The sequence below is a fragment of the Vanessa tameamea genome, chromosome 24 (genome assembly GCF_037043105.1).
Source record: "Vanessa tameamea isolate UH-Manoa-2023 chromosome 24, ilVanTame1 primary haplotype, whole genome shotgun sequence".
NCBI lineage: Eukaryota > Metazoa > Arthropoda > Insecta > Lepidoptera > Nymphalidae > Vanessa > Vanessa tameamea.
The window spans coordinates 3,075,095-3,097,696 of NC_087332.1; the positions used below are offsets into that span (position 1 = coordinate 3,075,095).

Here is a 22,602-nt window from a genome sequence, read left to right on the forward strand (position 1 = left end):
TAATGAATTCTTAAAACCTTTACGACCTTTCGACTTTAAACAAAATATCCAAAATCACTTCTAAGTATCAAAAGGTTTTTTCATTAAATATAAGAAAATTCTGTTTTCAGATATTTTGAGTATTAGAATATCATATTTTCCATAATATTTTAATAACCTTAAGGAAACACGAGAGCGGTTTAATAAAAAAAATAAAACAACAGACAATAGAATAAAAGAAATATAAAATATATATGGGTAAGTACTCGTTGGTTGACCAAATACTTGTTGACATTATTTTTATCGTGCTACTCTAAATACGTTGTTTTTGTCAGAAACCCCAAATATCTCAGTTACCAAATTATTCTAAGGTACAAATAAAAAGGTCACATACCCAGAAGTATGTTTTATTAAAAAAATTACAGTTAAGTCACTTAAATCACATGTTCGTATCAATAATATGGCGATTTACGTTTTGGGCTCAATAAAACGTAAATCCCCATTGTTTTTATTACACTTAAGAAGATCTATATTTACATGACACATATTAAACGTTAACTATACAGAATTTATTAACAAGAAGTGAAACAACAGAGGAACTTTTTACACCACTACACTGTACAAAACTAGTTATTCGAATTGACAAGAGTTCAGATACTTTGCATCTCAATGGCTTCCTGCTATTTGAAACAAGTCTTTAGTCAGAAAATTTGGGAGCATTGCGACGTCTTCGTGTTGGCTGTCACAGTTTGCTCTAGCTGCGCCAGGGCCGTCAATTCAGTATCCATTTTCCTATTCTTAATCCTCATGTTCTTGTTCATTTGACCCTTTTTTCTACAACAGCATAAGATTTCCTCGAACTCCTTTCTGAAGTTATCATTTAGCCAACCATACAGCAATGGGTTGGATACAGCACTAGACATCCCGAACATGTGACATACTGCGTATGTTATCGTCATCGATGTCTCATCCAGAATTGCTTCTGAACTGAAATCGGCAACTATGTTGAAAACGTTTAAGGGCAGCCAACTTATCACGTATGTAACAGCAATGGCTATAAGAATAGCTGGTGTTTTGCGTGTGGTCCTTCTTCTTCCACGCAGTCGTCTATGAATTTGTACATGCGCCATTACAACTACTAGCACTGGCACCAGATATTGAAAGACAAGACTAAATAAGGAGTATACGGCTCTCCCATCGTCTATGGGCCAGTCTTCTATGCAGAAACTTAAGGAGTCCATGCCTAGTAAACCAACTTTATGGGTTTTCAAACTTCGGAAAATATAAAGAGGAGAGGCCAGAGTGAACGCTGTGACCCATATAAAGAACATTGTGATAAGGGCTCCCATTGTTTGCAATCCAGGCCGCGTTGGGTACACGATCAGCTGTCAACAAATATGAGAGTTAGTGATTTAGTAATAAGGTTATTTTTAGGATAACGCTTACACAAGAGCAATTATGAATAATTTTTCATCAAACAAAAATTTTAAATGACTTTTTCTGGAAATAAAGAATTAATTGACGATACATAAATTCGAGTAAAAGCAATCGTTGATGTGCAATTAAGTACAACAAGTAACAAAATCAAGAGATATACCATGGATAGCGAATAATTGAAGGTTTTGGAACCAGTTAATATATATTACAGAACGATTGCGGTGGTGACCATTTCCCATTATATGCTTGGTATTAAAGGTTTGTTCAGGTCGGGGTATGTTATTTCATATTATGACAATTTTTACTGCAAAACACCAATACTTAGTATTATTGTATTTCGGTTTAGAAGGTAAGTGAGTCAGGGTAACTATAAGCACAAAGAGCATAACGTCTTATTTCTACAGGTTAGTTAGTGTCTATTGGTGGTGCCGACCAGTTACCATCGGGTAATCGATTTACCAGTAAGCCAAATTATTTGAAAAAAAAAATGATCGATGTTACGATCCCAAAGTTTTCGATACTAAATTCATAACGATATTCAATTTGATATGTCATAGTTTTTATATTAATATTTTGTATGTTTTATAGGCGATGTGTTATCGGCTTCATTAAGTGGTCTTATCATTTCTGTAGTGTTTGGGTATTTGGTTCATTACACGAAACTCTCGAATGATAAACTGATAAATAATGGAGTTCATACAAAATCAATATACGGAACGTAAATATACACTATTTAATAATACCGACATTGTAAATAGGGTCCCGACTATTTTAATCATGTCTCAGAATTTGAGTACGATCTCGTTAATACTGATATTTTTGGTGAATATTGGCATAACTTTGTTAAACAATTGCTAATTATATTTATGAGTCGTTTGGTTTATTTTGTTATAAATAAACTGAAAAAGCTTAACTAATTTTAATAAGATGTCGTACGACCCTTTGCTCTTTAAACCTAGAAGGCTATCTAATAATCTAATCTATAGCTTTCCCAAAAGAACACTCCTTTGGGATGGCTATTTAGCATCATTCTGAAGGTGCTTTATATGGTGGAAGGGATATTGATAAAATTTCGTATGACAGGATCTTAAATCTTAGAGTAACACTCATGTTTTTGACTACTGGAAAAATTAACAATTTAATGGCATAATTCCAATAAACTCTCTTCCCATCTAATCGGTTGGAAGGATTTGTAATGAGATTCATCTTTCTGTTTATGTTTTTGTTATATCTAGAGAAAGGTGTGTATAGAGATGTTCTCCTGACTGACTTCAGCCTATTCTTTCTTAGAATCCGACGAGACAAATTCGTGACACACACATTCGACGAAAAGTGTACCAACGGCTATACGTGCTTTCCGATGTACGGGGGTAACTCTGCCATCATTAGACTTGAGAATTATTTTTTAAATAAATCCAATATATTATGTACGGCCTTAAAAACTATCCACGAACGAGGCAATCATTTGTATGTAAAATTTTAACATCACACGTATGCTCAACACTAATATTAATGCTAACCTCCGTAACGTTTATCGGCTTTGAATAAAATTTAATGTATAAATTGCATCAATATGCCTAAAACTTCACAGCGCTGAGCATAAATTCGAACTTAATAATTAACATGTACATTTACAGGAATTAACTCAAACACTAAATCGCAAGTAGTAAAACACTCTTTTACCATAACTCCTAGAGCCTGTATAACTTTGAAACTTTCTACCCTCGGGATTTCATACATTCAAACCCATTTACAGCGGATGTCTGTAATACAAAGTGAATAGCCTTCTAAACTATTATGAATATACGTTATAGAATTAAGAGAGCTATAACTTTTAATATTTGACGATCTCGTGTGTATTGCCTTTGCTCATATTGACATTAAGAGTTGGTTTTTTGTAAGCATTTTTGCTACAAAGCAAATTGCTTGTCAAACTTTCGAATTGTTCTTTTTTTGAAAAATAAATATTGTATCCATCAATTTTCTTGTGTAAAGGTATATTTTATAAATCCATTTTATTGGTGGAATGATGACGCGTTGGTGATGTAAGGGATGGTTAGCATTTCTGGCCGTCCATACAAATAATATTTTAAAAAAAGTGCCACGGTATTTTTTTTTGTTAGTAACAGTGATCGATTTAATAACTATTGTACATTGATAATTATAATTGAATTTAGATATTATTATTATAATATGAAAAATATTTTATATGATGAATTGTTAAGTTTATATGATTCAAAAATAGTTTCACTTTAAATGCATATGCGAAAGAAACTCAGCGGGTCTTTTTTTTTTGTCAATCTAATTAAATACATATATTGAATACGAATAGAAAAAGCCAGGAGGCGATCGTTTCATTCCCAAGCGGTGCTATCAATCATAAACTCACTAATTGTATAGTAACCTTTCGCACACAAGCGTTCATTAACATTTTTTTTTAATTTGGCAACAGAAGCATTTTTGACGCTTTCTGGGATCCTGTTGTAAACAAAAACACATCGGTTGACAAACAGAAGGGATTGAGGTGCTGAGCTGTCTTTGCCTATTTAATATATTTCCGTTGTTTCTTCTACTATCTAATCTTTACGCGTAAAAAAAGCAAAGACGTTCGATTTCCTTAAAACGAGATTAAATTATTCAAAGTACTCAGTAGTAGTAGGTAGTCTTTACTCCTACCTAGTAGTCGTATTTAAACTACATACATTTTGTTTTCGATAAATTTTGGATGAACAATATGAGAACGCGTATTATCTACATTCATATTTATGTACGTTTTTAAAGACATCTGTCAAAGTGACAAATTAATAACCCTCAAAAAAGATTTTATATTTAATATTAAATTTATATTTTCCAGGTGTTCCATTTTGCCAATTTGCCTTCCTATTTTGAATTAGATAAAATACACTTCGCTATAATACGAGTACATATTGATATTGGTCACATCAACTTATAATAACAACGGAAATGTTGCTACCATTCTTGTCATCTTTGTACGCGGTCCTGATTTGTACAATAATCATTTAAAATTTTTATTTGTATATAATTTAGGCCTTAATATCAATATTATTTGTGTATCAAATAGTACATAATATAATAAACATAATCAGCCTGCAAATTTCCCACTGCTGGGCTAAGGCCTCCTCTCCCTTTGAGGAGAAGGTTTGGAGCATATTCCACCACGCTGCTCCAATGCGGGTTGGTGGAAGTATCAAATAGTGTTGTTCACTATATACTATAAATAATGTTAAATATTTGCTCGCTGGAAAATCCCCTTTACGCGTTTCTCCCATTTGAAGTGGTGGGATTTAATAGTTCACAGCTATTTTGTAATAATAATTATTACATGTCTATTGCAACAATAATAATAAAAAACAGTTCGATTCAAAAATCCAAATAATAATATTTCTTATTGAAGTAGATTCATAAAAGCACTTTTGAATTATCATGCTACAGTTTTAAATTAAATATTAAATTATCACCAGTTCAGAAAATAGTTTCTACCAAAAAGAACTCAGTAGGTACTCTCACCTCCATTTTAATTGCACGGTAAGTCAATAAAGTACAATTAAATTTATACTACACTACACATTTCTACGCTTTTTATAATTAATATAATATTTATAAGATTTTCAATGAACATGGTTATTTTTATTACTATCAGTATTTAAAACGGGATATTTACCATGTTTTTTATTTTTATTTGGTGGAGCTCGATATTTCGATATTATCTACGAATGTCTTGTTCACGAGACAATATCAATATCGAGCTCCACCAAATAAAAATAAAAAACATGGTAAATATCCCGTTTTAAATACTGATAGTTATATAATCTTGTATTGAGTAATAATGTCTTATTGATCAATGTTTTTTAACATGAGCTTTAAATTTTTTAATAGACTAAATTATGAGTTGGACTGTTGGATCTTATTATAGATACGAATACCATGTCCCAGAAAGGATTTATAACTTTGCAAAGTCGGTAACTATGTATTATTATTTTATGTAAATACAATGATTGTCACCGTTTCATTCAAAAATATCTATATTATTGTGAATATATGTACGTAGTTTTATTGTAAACATAATTATTGTGAAGCAACTGTAATTATACCCACTTTACCAAAAACATCCTGAGGGAGTCTCGAGCACCGAGATTATAAATAGACCAAACAGCTCTTTTTTCCAGGATGAAAACATTTTCAATTTCTGTAGCGTTACCCAAAATGCCGTAAAACATAATATTATCAAAGGAGCCAAACTATACGAGCAGTATCCACATCAGTTATTTGTCTAACTTTTATAACCCCATATGCTGCGGCGCCGAGTCTCCCCGAACTGTCAGTGACGATAAATGAGGGTTACACTGAGGTTTGACCCTAGTGAAGTGATTTCAAGAAACAATGTGGTATCAGTTTAATTTAGATTACTGTTGTTAAAAATTTTGCTTTCCTATATTAGGTAAGGCAAACACGCATTCATGCTGAAATAAAAACTTAGTAATATTATAGTTTTTTTTTATTATAACACACAACAGAACACAGAAGTTCATAATATTTACATATAATAATTTAAAACTTACTTTCAATTATTAAGGGCGTAATTATTAAGGGGTAATTCGGTTAAATCGATATCAAAGTATTTCGGATTTATTTTAAAATAAATTCAAATTCTCTTATGATACAGCAATAGCTTAATAGTCGATTTGGCAAAGGGGAAAAAGACGGACTTCGTAATCGAAAATCACGGTTTTAAATACAGGCATCCTGAATTTTACCTGCTTAATTTATGGGATGAGAAATTTTGTGAGGCAACCTGCACAATTTATGAGTAATTATAGTATAGATGCTACCACCATGCACCATAATAGAATATATTTTATGCTTTAAAGAAGAAACTTTACAAACTTGAAAAAAACAAACAGTAATGCTTTTAATATATTTGTATATATGCCCATAGGTTACTATGTATGCAATATCGATGCAAGTCCTTAAACTCAGAAACCGTTAAAGTCAACTTGTGACATTTACTTTTATAAATAAAGTTATTTGTGTTTAACGATCAAATACACCTACACTGGAACGCGTACTTTCCTTATATTTCATGAAACGTGTACAGGACTTCCTTTATACTCGTAAATATCAAACAAATATAAACGAATATTCATGTCACAAAGGTATAATGCAATTAACGATTATATCTGGGGGAAAATTTTCAAAATTTATATAACTTTCTGAGCCGAGATGGCCCAGTGGTTAGAACGCTTGCATCTTAGCCAGCGCAGAATTATCAGAGCTTAATTCTTGTTTATAATTCATCTCGTGCTCGGCGTTGAAGGAAAACGTCGCGAGAAAACCTGCATGTGTCCAATTACAATGAAATTCTGTCACATGTATCCACCGTCTGCAATGGAGCAGCATGGTCGAATAAGCTTGTAGCTTCTCAAAGGGAGAGGAGGCCTTAGCGCAGCAGTAGGCTAATAACCATTTATAGGTTACTTATGTAACTTTCGAAGTTGTCAAATTTAATAAAAGTCAAGTTTTTGAAGCAACAAATATGTGTTTTGTTTTTGAGGTGAATACATATACTTTCTTTTAACTTTTATAAACATAAATTAACCGAACCGTAACATATGTATTTTCTAATTAGCGATAGGCGCATTCGAAAAGGCCTAGAGTATCGTTTTTAGAACGGGTAAATCATTAATCACTACTGGACGAGCGATCGAGACGTATTTTTTAACATCAATTCAATTATTGCAACTTTTCGAGCGTTCAGTAAAAGATGCAATATTGGAGTTGAACGAACCCCCGAGAAATCTATTCACCTAGGTGATTAGATCAATCCAGAATCGGAGGATTTGAATCATGGTTTTTTGAAGAGAACAATACAGTAACTTCCGAGGGTTATCTTAAAATAGGGAAAGATTTTTCTTAGCCTGATCTTGAATAAATGGACGTGTGGTTTCAGCAATATGACGTAACGACTCACACTGCAGGATTTTTCATGTATGCGGGAACATGAGCGAAAACTATGAGCTAATGAACAGTGTTCCTGATGCTATCGCCAAGAATGCTACAGCCATATTAAACAATGTGGATCAAAACTTCAGATGTCGACTCTCCCAACGCATTGACACCAATCAAAATAGGTATTTTAAAGACAACTGGTAAAAACTCAGTAGTTATTTCGTAAAATATATTTGATTAAATTTCTTTCCCATATATACTTTTTTTACCTATCAAAGTGTTGCTTTGGCTACCTATTATAATATATAAAAATAATAAACATTATAAATAAATACTTCATCTCATAAAAATAATAGATGTCGTTTAATAAATATAATTTAAACGACTTAGATAAATATTTATCTCGTATATTTCAAAGTCATTGAAAGTGAGACGTATTTAAAGGGTGTTTCGAACTCGCTTCTTATTAGGTTCGACTCAATAAATACAATTAAATTAAATTTGCTTTGTGCATACAAATGAGTCTTATTTAAATCTATTTTCTATTTGTAAAGGTTTTGAAGCACTGTTTCATTGCTAGTTAATTTACACATAAAAGGAGTAATTAAAAACTTGTATTTATGTGATAGCTATTATATGTTTCTGTACAAGGAAATGTTTTAGTTTGTTATTTTTATGAAAAAGGGCACGGGCATTGGCGTTGTAAGTAATTAAGTAACTTTGCCGCAATTTACACTGACTCACTCACTTTCAAACCGGAAAACAACTGTACTAAATATTGCTGTGTGTTGGTAGAATATGTGGTATGTGGGCGGCACCTTCCCAGAGTGGCTTGCACAGAGTCCTACCACCAAGTGAAATAACGGTTATCGTATCAATAGTCCGAGTAGATATATTCATATATTAAATAAACATGTCGCCTTATGTATAATAATTATAAGAGCCGAGATGGCCCAGTGGTTAGAACGCGTGCATCTTAACCGATGATTTCGGGTTCAAACCCAGGCAGGCACCACTGAATTTTCATGTGCTTAATTTGTGTTTATAATTCATCTCGTGCTGGGCGGTGAAGGAAAACATCGTGAGGAAACCTGTGTGTAATTTCAACGAAATTCTGCCACATGTGTATTCCGCCAACCCGCATTGGAGCAGCGTGGTGGAATATGCTCCAAACCTTCTCCTCAAAGGAAGAGGAGGCCTTTAGCCCAGCAGTGGGAAATTTACAGGCTGCTAATGCTAATGCTAATGCTTATGTACGTCGTAAATATGCTCAAAATTATAGAAAACGCAAATCAGAATAATGCTCGCATCAAAGGGAAAACATAAAAGTCCATGACCGAACAATTGCGAGATCTACGACAGCAGCAAAATTAAAATGAAAAAATTGAAACTTCTACCTACTGGCGGGTGAATACGAGGATTTGTCACAGGCTCGATAACGTGTCGGCAGTGAAAATATCAATACCAGCAACGAAAGACTGGACACGCATCGTTAACGTATAAGACTTTAATACGAATGCCGAAATAAGAAGAAAATATTACAACGGTGTTTGAAATTCTAAAAATATAAGAAACTGTTTGTCTTTTATATTTTATTGTTTTGTGAAAAATTACATATGTCCGTCGCAAAAGGTTGCAACACGGAAGTTGCGACTTTATGCGTGTTCGATGTTTGTGGTTATATGACAAGATTTCTTAAAAATTATACAGAATGAAATTAAATTCTGTGCTTGACGTAAAATAAATGAATACCTTGAGATATCCGACGTTATGATATTGTGGCCTTACCTCACGGCAAAAACAAGATGGAAATTTGTCAAATTTACCTGAAATGCGTTGCAAGCTAGTTGCGTATTTAACACAAATGTGGTGCAAACTTGTAAACGCGTTTCAGTTCGTTAGGCGTTAGGTTCTTAAATGAAGTCAAACATTGGAAATTGCATACATGGTCGTCGTGAATTTGATAAATATGGCTTATAGAATCTATGCAAACAATTATTTGATAGGTTATAATCTACCACTATCAATATTAATCAATGTTCAACATTAATCGCTTCTCAGAAATTTTATCTCTGCGAATATTAAGCGGAAAACTGTTTTACTGGTTTATTCCTCTATCACGCTGCAGTTGATTTGTTTACAAATTAGTGAGAAACCGGAGAGTGATAGGGTTATTATCATTTTCATTTTCTTAATAAATAATGTTTATGCCTTTCAAAACCATAATATCTAATCTTAGACTACGGCTTTTTCTCCTTTAACAGTAAACCCGATAAAATATGGTGCACGACTGGGCACTTCATACTTTGATGGAGTGTGCTGCGTGAAGCCGTCAAAAGCATGGTGGTGATATTCGGCTTCGAGCTCTCACTGCCGAGCATGATATACGCCATGTCTCGCCATGTAGCGTGAGAAGAGTACATCCTCTTCCTGGTTCTAACGCAGAAGACCAGGATCATGGGGCCCACATAGACGGGCCAGGCCAAACGCTGACGCTTTTTTATTCAATATTTCATTCAGACTTCCTCACGATGTTTTTTGAGCACCGAGATGAAGATAAAAAATCTTAAGTACAAAAATATAAGTGGTGCATGCTTCGATTTGAACCATCGACCAACGGTTAGTTAAAGACGACTAATGTCGTAATCCGATTAATGTTGATCCCGAGGTAATTACACATTGTTCTTTGACGTAAAACATCAGTTCGTTCCGCTTCTGAAAATCGGGAATGGAATCGTTCACGAGTCACGTGTTTGTCGTCGGTATATGTATGTTTATATTTTGTTTTATTTCTCAAAAAAGCTCGAGCTTAATATGTATTCGTTATATCATTGTTATTACTTGAAATAATATAATCAAGTTTTTTTTTAATCTTGGTATAATACGTATTATCTTATACGTTCTCCGATTTCTTGATTTTTATTTTTTATGTCATTAAGGTCGACTGGCAATTATGCCACTAGATGACAAGTGATCACCCCAGCCCACACACATTGGAACTGTAAGAAATATTAATAACTCCTCTTAACGACAATACACCACTATACAATAAACAACTTTGAGAATAATCGATAATTTTGATGCAATTTATTTGTAGCTTACAATAAGCCTTTTCAATTATTATTTTTTTATAAAACATACCGCAAATGCTTTGTGATTAGCTATATCTAATGGTGCTACCACTATGTAGTTTTTATATATTTCAAAAAAAATTTGAGAATTCATTCCCAATATACGTTTACTATCATATTCGATGTGGTTACGACCAGTTCGATGTTTTCTACGCTCCTACACTCATTAAAACCCTGTAACGTAAACATTGTGGTCGTGTAACATAATTTAATCACGTCATACAACAAAACCAAATTATAATTGCTACAATATGTGACGAAATTTTAATTAGAAAATGTTTAATAATGTTGTGTAATATTTATAAGCTGCTGTGTGGCAGCACCATTATGCAATACTAGTGGGTCACCCGCGACACTTCGCGTTTATTCAAAGGATTTTTTTGGAATTTCGAAACTTATGACAGACTTTGTTTTGATTTCATTTCATTGTAAACTGCAAGTTACTCATCTATATTTGGCGCCAAAATGATGAAACTATATTTAAATGAAATTTTTATTGTCAAATAGTGTACATTATTTCAGTTAGAATTATTGTTTGTGTTTGTCGATAACAATTTACTTTAATTTTGTTTACGTTTTTCATTTTTCTTATATAGCCGTAGCACCGCTCTCTAACCGATCAGTAACTTTTTTCCGTTAAATTGTAACAATTTAGTAAATTGCTATGAAGAATCTTTAATTTTCTGCACATCTACAACTGGAGCTCCTCAAAATGAGACCATAACTGATTTTTTATCCGCAACTATCGTCCCATAATCACTGGGACAAAAATCGGTTTATGCTATTAATATATAAGATTGCTGAATATCGAAGAAAATATAAAACGTATCATCAAATTCGATTATTTAAAATAAAATATATATTTTTAATAAAAGTTATGTTACCAATTCTAATATACACTGGATATCTACATGAGTCTGACGTCAAAACACCAATCCGAACCGGTCGTATAATCTATTAATAGCATTATTGATAACTATGCGTAAATAACTGTACTATTTAGATAGTCTTTAGATAATCTAACCAGATCCAGAGTTAATTTTATTTATTTAGTTAAGCATCATGTCTGCTTTATTATTATTATAGTGAAAATGTAGAATTTATTTTAGACGTGCGAAACTTTTTGATATTAGGCCGATTTCGATGCTTCAAAAAACTTATTTTCACTGATTAGAGCACTCTAAATCTAACAAGCATAATCCTTTTTTATGATATCGGTAGGCGGACGAGCAAATGGGCTACCTGATGGTAAGTGGTCACCACTGCCCATAGACACTGGCATTGTAAGAAATATTAACCATTCCTTACAACATCGATGCGCCACCAACCTTGGTAACTAAGATGTTACGTCCCTTGTGCCTGTGGTTACAGTGGCTCACTCACCCTTCAGACCGGAACACAACAATACTGAGTACTGCTGTTTGGCGGTAGAATATTTGATGAGTGGGTGGTACCTACCCAGACGGACTTGCACAAAGGCCTACGACCAAGTAAAATGCTGTATACCAGTTTTGACTGGAATTTACAATACTAATTAACAATAATAGTCAACTTTGTGTGTTAATTAAAGTAAATTAACAGCCTATAAAGGCAACCAAAGTTTTCAATTACGCCACGCTGTTTCATGCGGGCAAAATTTCATCCAACATATCAAGGTTTATACGCGACTTTTTCTCCGTTGACAATCGATTAAAACATAAACAGAAATTAAGCAATAAAACTTGATCTGTCACGTTTGAGTTTTTTTGAATATTCGGTTAAATTCACAGGTTCTTAGTTGGCCGTTTTCGATCTCAGCCCGAAACATGTCTAATTCCAAAAAGGTATATTTACCGTATGTAAATACTTATTTGTTTCGAGAAGATATTTTAAAGGTTTTTGATGATTGAGTATCATAACGCTCTTGAAATCCAGAAGCAATCAAATCTTTTCTCTGAATGTCATAAATAACTTATAGTGTATATGGATTACATTACATTACATTAGCAGTCTGTAAATTTCCCACTGCTGGGCTAAGGCCTCCTCTCCCTTTGAGGAGAAGGTTTGGAGCATATTCCACCATGCTCCAATGCGGGTTGGTGGAATACACATGTGGCAGAATTTCGTTGAAATTAGACACATGCAGGTTTCCTCACGATGTTTTCCTTCACCGCCGAGCACGAGATGAATTACAAACACAAATTAAAAAAACACATTAAAATTCTATGGTGCTTGCCTGGGTTGGAACCCGAAATCATCGGTTAAGATGCACGCGTTCTAACCACTGGGCCATCTCGACTCTTATAAGGATCTTTTATTTCCAAAATGCATTCAGAGACCGAAAATATGGTCAGACATAATGCTCTTTCAGTCTATGCGTATCTTGCTAGCTTTGGTTAATATTCACGTGTTTTAACCACTGGATCATGACGGCTCTTTAAATCTACAAAAATATCAACTACAGGTAAGTAGTACTTTATATTACTTGTGGACATAGTGGAAGTGACTGAGGGCGCGTGCAGACACTTTATAAGCTATAGGCGTGTGTTTACATTTATATTGTGTGGTAACCTCTAACAAAGGTTAATAAAGGACCATCTCGACTGGATAGCGTTTATTTTTTTATGATATTATTATACAATGATAACGCTATCAGACTATGTTTGACACGATATTACTCTGAGCGAGTTTTATTACCTTTGTAATCTTTGCTATCGGCTCAAATAAGATCGTAAGAAATCTGAATAGCCATCACACAATTAATATAAAAGTGTGCTTCAATTATTTATTCTAATTGAATGCTAAGTAAATGAATATTCTTTAGAATAAATTCATATCTTTCTGTGACGGATTTCTGAAGTTTTTTACCTACCAACGTTGCGAACCTGTTTTTATAGCATAAGTCGGCGGGGAGTAAATGGGCGACCTGATGGTAAGTGGTCCTGACTACCTGTAGACATTGGCGCCGTAAGAATTGTAACCATTCCATACATTGTCAATGTGGCATCAACCTTGGGAGCTAATGTACGTGACATCTCATCTCTTGAGCGTATAGTTACACCGACTGACTTACATTTTCCGAGCTTTAAATATATACTAGCGGGTCTCCTGCGAAACTCTGCGTTTATTAAGATTCTTTAGACATTTCGAAACCTCTGACTGGATTTGTTTTGTTTTCATGGTAAAATGCAAGTCACATTTGGCGCCAAAATGATGAATCCTTTTTTAAAAGATTGGAGTTTATCGACAACAATTTACTTTAATTTTGTGTAAGTTTTATTTTTTTTCTTATACAGCCGTACTACCTCTTACCGACCAGTAACTTTATTTCGCTCTCTAAAATTAATTATTTGTTAAATCGTAAAAATTTAGTAAAATGCAATAAAGTATCCTCTTTATTTTACTGCACATCTACGACTGGAGTTCTTCAAAATGAGACCATAACCGATATTTTTAAGATTTTTAAAATTGGAATACTGACGTATATATATTGTTGACGTTTGACATTGTAACATCATCCAATGCGCCGTTAATAATAGAATCTATTATATCAACCAAATACTAAACTCGTTGTGCCTGTAATAACAGTTTATAGCAAATGTCTTGCCTAGCCTGACACCCTTAAGGCCCCAACGAATTCGACGACGTCCATTGCGATTCGCCCTTGACACTTCCCCCGCGTTAGTTCCTTCTAATTTTAAAAATACAAATTAGTGCGTCGCGGTAATTTAAAATGAAAGATCAACGTTTGTTTCCCCTTTCGTTCAATTCCGTGTTTATTATTATTTGTACTGAATAAATGTATATTTGAGTAATTAAAGTATTTAATTGCGGTGAGTTTCACTTTTACCAGTTTTTAAGCTGGAACACAACAATTGATACGAATACTGCTATTGGTCAAAACAGTGACAGTATATCTCCAAGCAGAAGATGACCAATCACCAAGTTATTATTTATAGCAGGATATTTTGGTTGCTTAACACCAGTAATTTTATTTTCATGATATCCTTTCTTAACGATATTTACAGTCACTCAAAATAAGATCTGACTTAGGTACTCAGGATAATCAGAGCTGTGACACAATCGTATACATCAAGATACGGTTAAAATATTTGATAAAATTGTATGTATACATTTTGTTTTTCATTATCAATTGTGTAGTTTGTTTTCAAACATGAAATCATTGTTGTCGAGATAAATAAATAATAAGTTGAATATTGATTTGATATTTGAAAAAAATATGTTGTTAAAACACTTGGATCTTGAGGTAATTTTACAATAACCATTTATTAAAAGTATAATACCTCGCCTTATCGACTCGACTGGTAACAGTCGCGTCACCAGTGGAGGCAATATAAGTAGAGGAAAACTGACTGAGAGGTAAGGAACTGCGAAAGAACGAAGATATGCTGGCATTCTTGCCACCATTCCACGCGGTCATGATTTGTATAGTAACTATTTTTATCTGTAGATAATTAAGCTCTTAACGTAAATCAATGTAATAATCCATAAAAAAATGCCTTAAGTATTGATTCAAGTCGTTTGTAAAAAATACATTGGTAAAGAAGGCATATTATTCGATACAAGATTATATTGATGTTAAATAAGCGTGGAGTTAATGCTTGTTGACTTCCAGGCAGGAGACATAACATACATAATTATATAATTGTATTTAACTAACATGACTGTATTTTTAGATGTTGAAAAAGAGTAACTACTGAGTTTCTTGTCGGTTCTTCTCGGTAGAATCTACATTCCGAACCGGTGGTATCTTTACTTTAAATAGTTTGTTAGATAACGATTCAAAAGTGCTTGTAAAAGTCTACTTGAATAAAGTATATTTTGATTTGATTTGGTAGTCATTTGAAGGACCCGTACCCGTCCCGGTCTGCACGACTGGTAACAAACATAATATTGTATCTTTGAAGATACAATGTTTGTTCGATGTTCTTTTATTATTTATATTCAATAAATAAAAAATAAATCCAATGTCAATTTAAACAAAAAAAGTAACAATATTAAAGAAAATAGAGCGCTATACAGATTATATTAAATGTAACCTTGCCTGATATCTGTCCAAAGCGATCGCCGTGATTGATATTGTCGAGACAAATATTGATATAGCTTGAATGGCCCCGCAGGCCTTACAAAGGCTCGGCCAGTCTGGCAAGGGCCAATGTTTGGTCAAAAGCTCCATTAGTGTCAGTGGCGTGCCAACACAGCAAACCAATGCGTCTGAGACTGCTAAGTTGACTATGAACATGTTTCTTGCTGTTCGCATCACCGGCTTTCTTACTACCTGAAATAAATAAATATTCATACGTCTTGTTTCTGAATCAATGATCATAGTCGGGGTAACTTACTTTACTTTAGTCTGAAAGGTCATTGGTCGGTTGTGACTGCGGTAGCAAATAGCGACAAATTCAGAACATTAAGTATTTAGGAGGATTACATTATTTGCCTTTAATCAGTTTTACAGAAACTATAAATGCAAACTTTTTACAACGTTTAGCTCATGGTCTTTTAAAATCTTATAATATTTTTATAGTGCACAATTTCCGATATCTGCACAATTACGTTATTGAGCAAGCAAAGAGTAAGAGGAGTCTCGTTTTATACTTTAAAGTAATATAATATGAATATCCCACTGCTGGGCTAAGACCTCTTCTCATCTCGCGGATTGAAGCTTATACAACGCCACTACGCTGCTTTAATTTGAATTAGTAAATGGACATGAGGCGGAATTGATACATTAAGATTATCTCACGATAAACACACCATATACAATATTTACGTAATCATATCTAATTAAGATGGCGCCAATTAGATTAATACTAGTATAATTATCACAAGTACCACTTCGACTACTTCATATGTAAATGTTCAATGAAATACAGGGCCTCTTCTGATTACAAACGCAATATGATATATTTTAAATATTAAGTTAAGATTTATTTTGTAGTTGCCGGTTTTTCTCGGTATTATCTGTTTCCTGAACCGGTGGTAGCGTTACGTTAAAATTCAACACAGTGACCGATTTAAAAGCATCCTTTGCTTTTTGTTTTTTTTTTTATTTAAAAAAATATCGAAGCATTATGACGTCACTAACCACTAATTTATGGACGCGTCAGTCTTGAGCCGTGATGGCGCATTGAATAGAGTATGGAGATTTAAGATCAATACGGCTTCGTGTTTGTCGTTGTGTATTGTAATCGAATCTTAATGTATCGGATGTTTCTTAGTCACTATTAAATACGATCTTTTTTACTTGTGTTTACAACTGACTTCCAGGGGAGCCGCATGGAATAAGGTAATAGCAGTAGCTTCTTTAATTATATAGTATTTCTACTATGTTATGAGGACATAACTGCAATGCAAGATTAAAATAAAAAAAAATACTTACAGAAATAACAACAAGGGCATTCCCAACGGCGCCGATCGTTACCAGGATACCATAAAACGTTAGCAGTAAGGCTCGTGTAGGGTCATCGACTTTTCGGTTAAGGGAAAATTTTTGAAGCAATGTATTCGGGTTCTGGACCTCCCTCGATGCCTCTATTACCCATTTTGCTGAGGCATTTAGAGTGAGGTTCATACTGGGGTCCTCCCTCTGAAACAAAATTTTATGATATCATTAAATATTTTGCTAAAATGCAATATTCTATAGCTAGTTCATTTTGTCTGTCTGTCTATTTTGTAATGTATTTTGAGATAATTTGTGAGATTGATAGCTCGTTTGTATATAACACATTAATAATATAAAAAAGTGTATCTATATATGTATATAAGTCTATATGTAATAATATAAAGGCTTAAGGTTAAGGCTCTTCAGATGGAGAGAAGGGTTAAAGCTTATTCCACCACACTCCTTAAATGCAGGGCTTAGTTCAAATGCAATTCAATGTATCTGAGAAAGCGTTTTTGATTACGCTCTATCATACCTCTGCGTATATAACGTATCTTAAATGCCTATTAGCTTATAGTTATCGTTTATAAAATAAGTAACAATCTGTAAAAGCCCCATTGCTTGGCTGAGGTCTATTCTCCTTTTGAGGAGTATGGTTGGAGTTAATTCCACACCTTGCTAATGCTGGTTTGTCGAAGCACATGTGGCACACAGAATTTTGTTAAACATATGTTCGTTTTCTCACGATGGTTCCTTCACCGGAACCGGAATGTGTGTTGAAAACTTTAATATTATTATTAAGGAAAAATCATCGAAATCCTACCAATATTAATTTTTAAATATAATTTAATCGTATTTATTAATTCTACTTGCATTTATATGCTAAATACAAAACTGTTCTAATTTATATAAACTTAAAAGCTTTCATTCTTAAGTTTTCACACGGGCCAATTGTTGGTAAATGGTCATCTACCCACAGACATTGGCGATGTAAGAAATGTTAACCATTCATTGCATAGCCGATGCGCCACCAACCTTGGGATCTAAAATATGATATCCCTTGTGTCTAACACAATAATACTAATCATTGCTGCTTGAAGATAGAGTATATTACGCGTGGGTAGTACCAGACGGGCTGCACAAAGCCCTAACGCTAAGTAATCTATTTGCATAAAACTAAAACTATTTTACATAAACATAACATAAACATAATCAGCCTGTAAATTTCCCACTGCTGGGCTAAGGCCTCCTCTCCCGTTGAGGAGAAGGTATGGAGCATATTCCACCACGCTGCTCCAATGCGGGTTAGCGGAATACACATGTGGCTGAATTTCGTTGAAATTAGACACATGCAGGTTTCCTCACGATGTTTTCCTTCACCGCCGAGCACGAGACGAATTATAAACACAAATGTGCAAACATGTGCTTAACATGAAAATTCAGTGGTGCCTGCCTGGGTTTGAACCCGAAATCATCGGTTAAGATGCACGCGTTCTAACCACTGGGCTATCTCGGCTCATTATCATCATCATCATCAAAACTATTTTATTGTCTTTGAACTATTAAGATAGGAAAATATAGGTACGGTGAACGCTGAACACGATCTTCCATCAAAACTTATCGTTATTAACTTTCATAATCACGACATTGCCAAAGCTTTGATTTAGAACATTTCAGCATAAAATCGGCGTTGAAGTTATTTTAATTAAGGGTATTTCATGATATAGTTAAATAAGTTGTTGCATATAATTAGACTATATACATATATATAGGAATGTTTTGAAACAGAACTTAGGTAAGATCCATTAAACTTGTTCAGATAATCAACCGTAAGCCATTTTTCCGGTCGTTGGAATTTATTTTACGCGACTTACAATATAGTGTACTGGCAGAAAGGGGCCGTTCATTTATTACGTAAGATTATTTTCGCTTGTTTTTGAACCTTTCCCCTCTATTATAAGAAAAAATAATAATAGGCCTCCCTGTTTATTACGTAAGAATCTAAAGGAAAAAATGAATACACGTTTGGTTTATTTTAATGTTTATGTTTCAAGGAAAACATTTTTTGAAATATTTATTCGTAATTTCAAAGGTACTAATAATATTTATTTTTTGGTCCGCCCGTTGCCATGGAAATGGTAATATCGTTTTATAACTATACGCATCCGAGCGAACCTCGACAATCGAACCTTTTTCAAATAATTTTAACTTTGCGCACTTTTTTGATCTTACGTAAGAATTATCGAGACTCCTTCCCACCTCCTTGTAAGAAAACATAAGACATCATCGACCTCCCTCCCCCCCTAAATCGTCTTACGTAATAAATGAATGGCCCCAAATCGTCACGTAAGGAAATACCGTTATGTTATTCCATGCGATATTTCCCCCCCTTCCCTTTATTTTGTTGTTACTATTTTAATAACAATTTTGTCAATGTTATTTAATTATTCTCAAACGTTGTTGATTTACTTTATTGGGTAATTTATATCGAAAGAAGCTTCGTTTCAACCTGGTGTCTCACGACACCCGTTTTAATTAAATTATTAGCAGACAATTTTGTAAGTATAAATGTAACTTCTAAAAATTGAATTTCTTGTACAATAATACGTGTTTTTCTATCTACTTTTGTTTCTCAATCTAATTCTGATGAATAAATAATTCTTGTGAATACAAAATGAAATGACGTCAGAAAAGTAATAGGTAATTCGTCTACTTTCTCGTTAGCTGGTATTGCCTATCCAAGCGGGCCTGTGCAAAGACGTTGCATTAAGTAAATGTGTTTTCCAAGATATACACAGATATTTTTTTTCAGAATATCTGATTAAATTTTACTAAACAAAGTATATCTGATAGTGATTACCAAATCAACCATGAATCATTCAGATTTCTGCATACACATTTATGTCTAAATTAATCTCATATTCGGCGAAGAAAACAATTACTGTTGGTAGGAAGATATTACTCATGAAATTCAACTAAAATCTCATTTATGCGAATTGTAGTTTTTTTCAATTCCGTGATCAAACTCAGTGCATAATCTACTTCTGCTAATATACCCATCACCCCAATTCCGAATACACGGAACAAATTTCCTTGTTTTATCTTTATTACTCTCGGAATTAGAAACGTAAATAAAAGCTCATGCAGTATATTTCGGGAAACACGGTATGCTGTTACCGAAGATTTGACAACTTTCAACCCCGAAAAAAGTAAAAATATTTCGTTCCTGTTTTTCTTAATTACGTTCAAGGTATCACTAAATTAATGTTCCTAATTGGTCTAGTTATTCAGAGTTGTTAATGTTGTTTATATTGCTATGTCAACGTCTAATAAATACATAAAGTACTTATTACAATTAGTGTTGCCAGTAAAATACTAAGCGATTTTGATTTTATCTGGGAGATTTTGTATTAAATTATTTTTCAGAATACGTACATTAAAAACATTTTATTAAATTCTTATAATTGATTTAAAAAACCAATTTATCGATTCCTTATTGAAGATATAAAATTAAATACTAAATCTAAAAAATATCTTTTTAAATAATTATGACTTTGGAAAGATTGACGTTCTTGAAAGATGATTTTCTTCAACAGTTCGTATTAATTTATTTCTTAAATAATTATATATATATTTGACATTCTGAATATGGTAAAGAAATATTTTAGACTATGCACATGCGAAACCAACCCTTTAACCAACGGAAAAACCTTGAAGTTCAAGCATAAATCAAATTTCATTAAACTCAACTCAACTCAAGGTTAAGATACACGCGTTCGAACCACTGGGACAATTCGGCTCTCATCCCCACTGACACGGGTCTACTCGTATTATAAAATATTGTATGATTTTCAATAGAGTTATCTAAATTTGTTTAGAATTATAAATTTTATTTAAATAAAAATAATTTGTATTTGAAATTCATCCTTTTAAATGTAATTATAGTACCGTCAAAATAAATTAACTTTTACTTCGAATAAAATAATGCTTAAATATAACCAGTGGAATATTTTATCCTTTCATATGGAAATTGTTATTTTGTATCAGTCTGGTAAAATTCGTGTTTTGCGAATTTATGTTTGCTCGTATGGATTCTATATTATGATAAGTCTCAAGCTGCATCGTTGGTCTAGTCAGTTTTGTATAATATACCGAATTTGAATCTCATATACATGAATGTGAACCCAGGATTTAAGGATCTTGCCAGCTAGACCAAAGATGCAGATACAAATCCCAGTTCAGATCAATAACAAGTACTTTTTTCGAAAGTCGCAAAATTATCAGTAGCAGCTCCAAGTCTGGAAGTTGGAGTTCAACTCACATGCCTCGGAAAACACGTAAAGCAGCTGATACGAATATGCCATCCCATTGGATTATGAGAGTGAGGGAATAGAGAGTGGACCTGTGTTTGCGCACACTTGTGCACTACGACCTTGAGATAGCCTGCCGTGGCTGAAATCGAACGATGACGACATTATTATATAAATGTACTGGGATTTTGCGTTACGAAATTCTATTAGTAACTCTGATATAACTCAGCGCTGTCCCTTACGAAAAGCACTTAAAACACTAAAGTTGGTCCTGTATCTAATCTCTCTCCATCTGCATGCCAGTATGAGAACACAAACTTGTATAGTATAATATCTCCTGCGAGTTAGTATTTGAAATTGTATTACTAAATACGTCATATAATATGATATTGAGTGGAAAGTAATCCTATACTTAGTAGCAAAATTAATTCTTGGTGTAATTCAAGCCTAAGTCTCTACGAACGCAAAGCGTATTCGCTAAAGAGGTTTCGACATTATTTTATTTGTTTTTAAATTTAGAACGTCTTCGTGATCGAAGGTATCCGCTTCTATAATAAAATTCCGCAGACATTTTTAACTCTGCCGTTTCATAGATTCAAGTCATTTGTAAAAAATACATTGGTAAAGAACGCATATTATTCGATACAAGATTATATTGATGATAAAAAAGCGTGGAGTTAATGCTTGTTGACTTCTAGGCAGGAGACATATCATACATATATAATTGTATTTAACTAACATGACTGTATTTTTAGACGTTGAAAAAGAGTAACTACTGAGTTTCTTGCCGGCTCTTCTCGGTAGAATCTACATTCCGAACCGGTAATAGCTTTACTTTAAATAGTTTGTTAAATGACGATTCAAAAGTGCTTGTAAAAGCCTACTTGAATAAAGTATATTTTGATTTGATTGTATTTGTGCAAATTTGTGAGTGAACAGAGCTATACTACAATTTCATTTTCAAAAACTGACAGTTTTATTTTTTAATTTTTATAAGCAAAAGCCTAACGAGAAAATATTATCTAATTCAAACCCACGTTAAGAGGGAGTTTATCTTTACAAAGAAATTGTCATTGTAATAGGCAACCCTGTCCGCTCTGTCAACCATGGGATGAAGATATTGTGTCTCTTGTGCTTGTAATTACACTGGTTCTTTCCTTTGATATTCTTTCGCAGATGTTAAAAATGACGTTCTATTATTATTAGTAGGTATAACTTAGCATCATCACACGCCAAGTACGGACTGAGGTTTACTTTGTATATTAAAAATTAGAAACATTGTTCAATTAAATAAATGCTAACCTTTTTATTCTGTTTATAAATGTTGTTATTTAATTGACATGAATTCATACAATTGTCTGGAGTTTGTTCATACAGAACAGGTAATAGTTGA

General features: G+C 33.3%; 1 protein-coding gene across 1 annotated transcript in view; it reads right to left on the minus strand.

Moving 5' to 3' along the window:
- Nucleotides 1-370: 370 nt before the first annotated feature.
- LOC113398079 (neuropeptide F receptor) overlaps nt 371-22,602 on the minus strand; it is a 79,928-nt gene continuing 57,696 nt past the window's right edge. Inside the window, exons 2-4 of the mRNA XM_026636660.2 lie at nt 16,897-17,103; nt 15,559-15,792; nt 371-1,364 (exon numbers count right to left, since the gene is read on the minus strand). Coding sequence (XP_026492445.1) covers nt 681-1,364; nt 15,559-15,792; nt 16,897-17,103 — 1,125 coding nt within the window. The 3' untranslated portion in view covers nt 371-680. The remainder of the gene's footprint in view (nt 1,365-15,558; nt 15,793-16,896; nt 17,104-22,602) is intronic.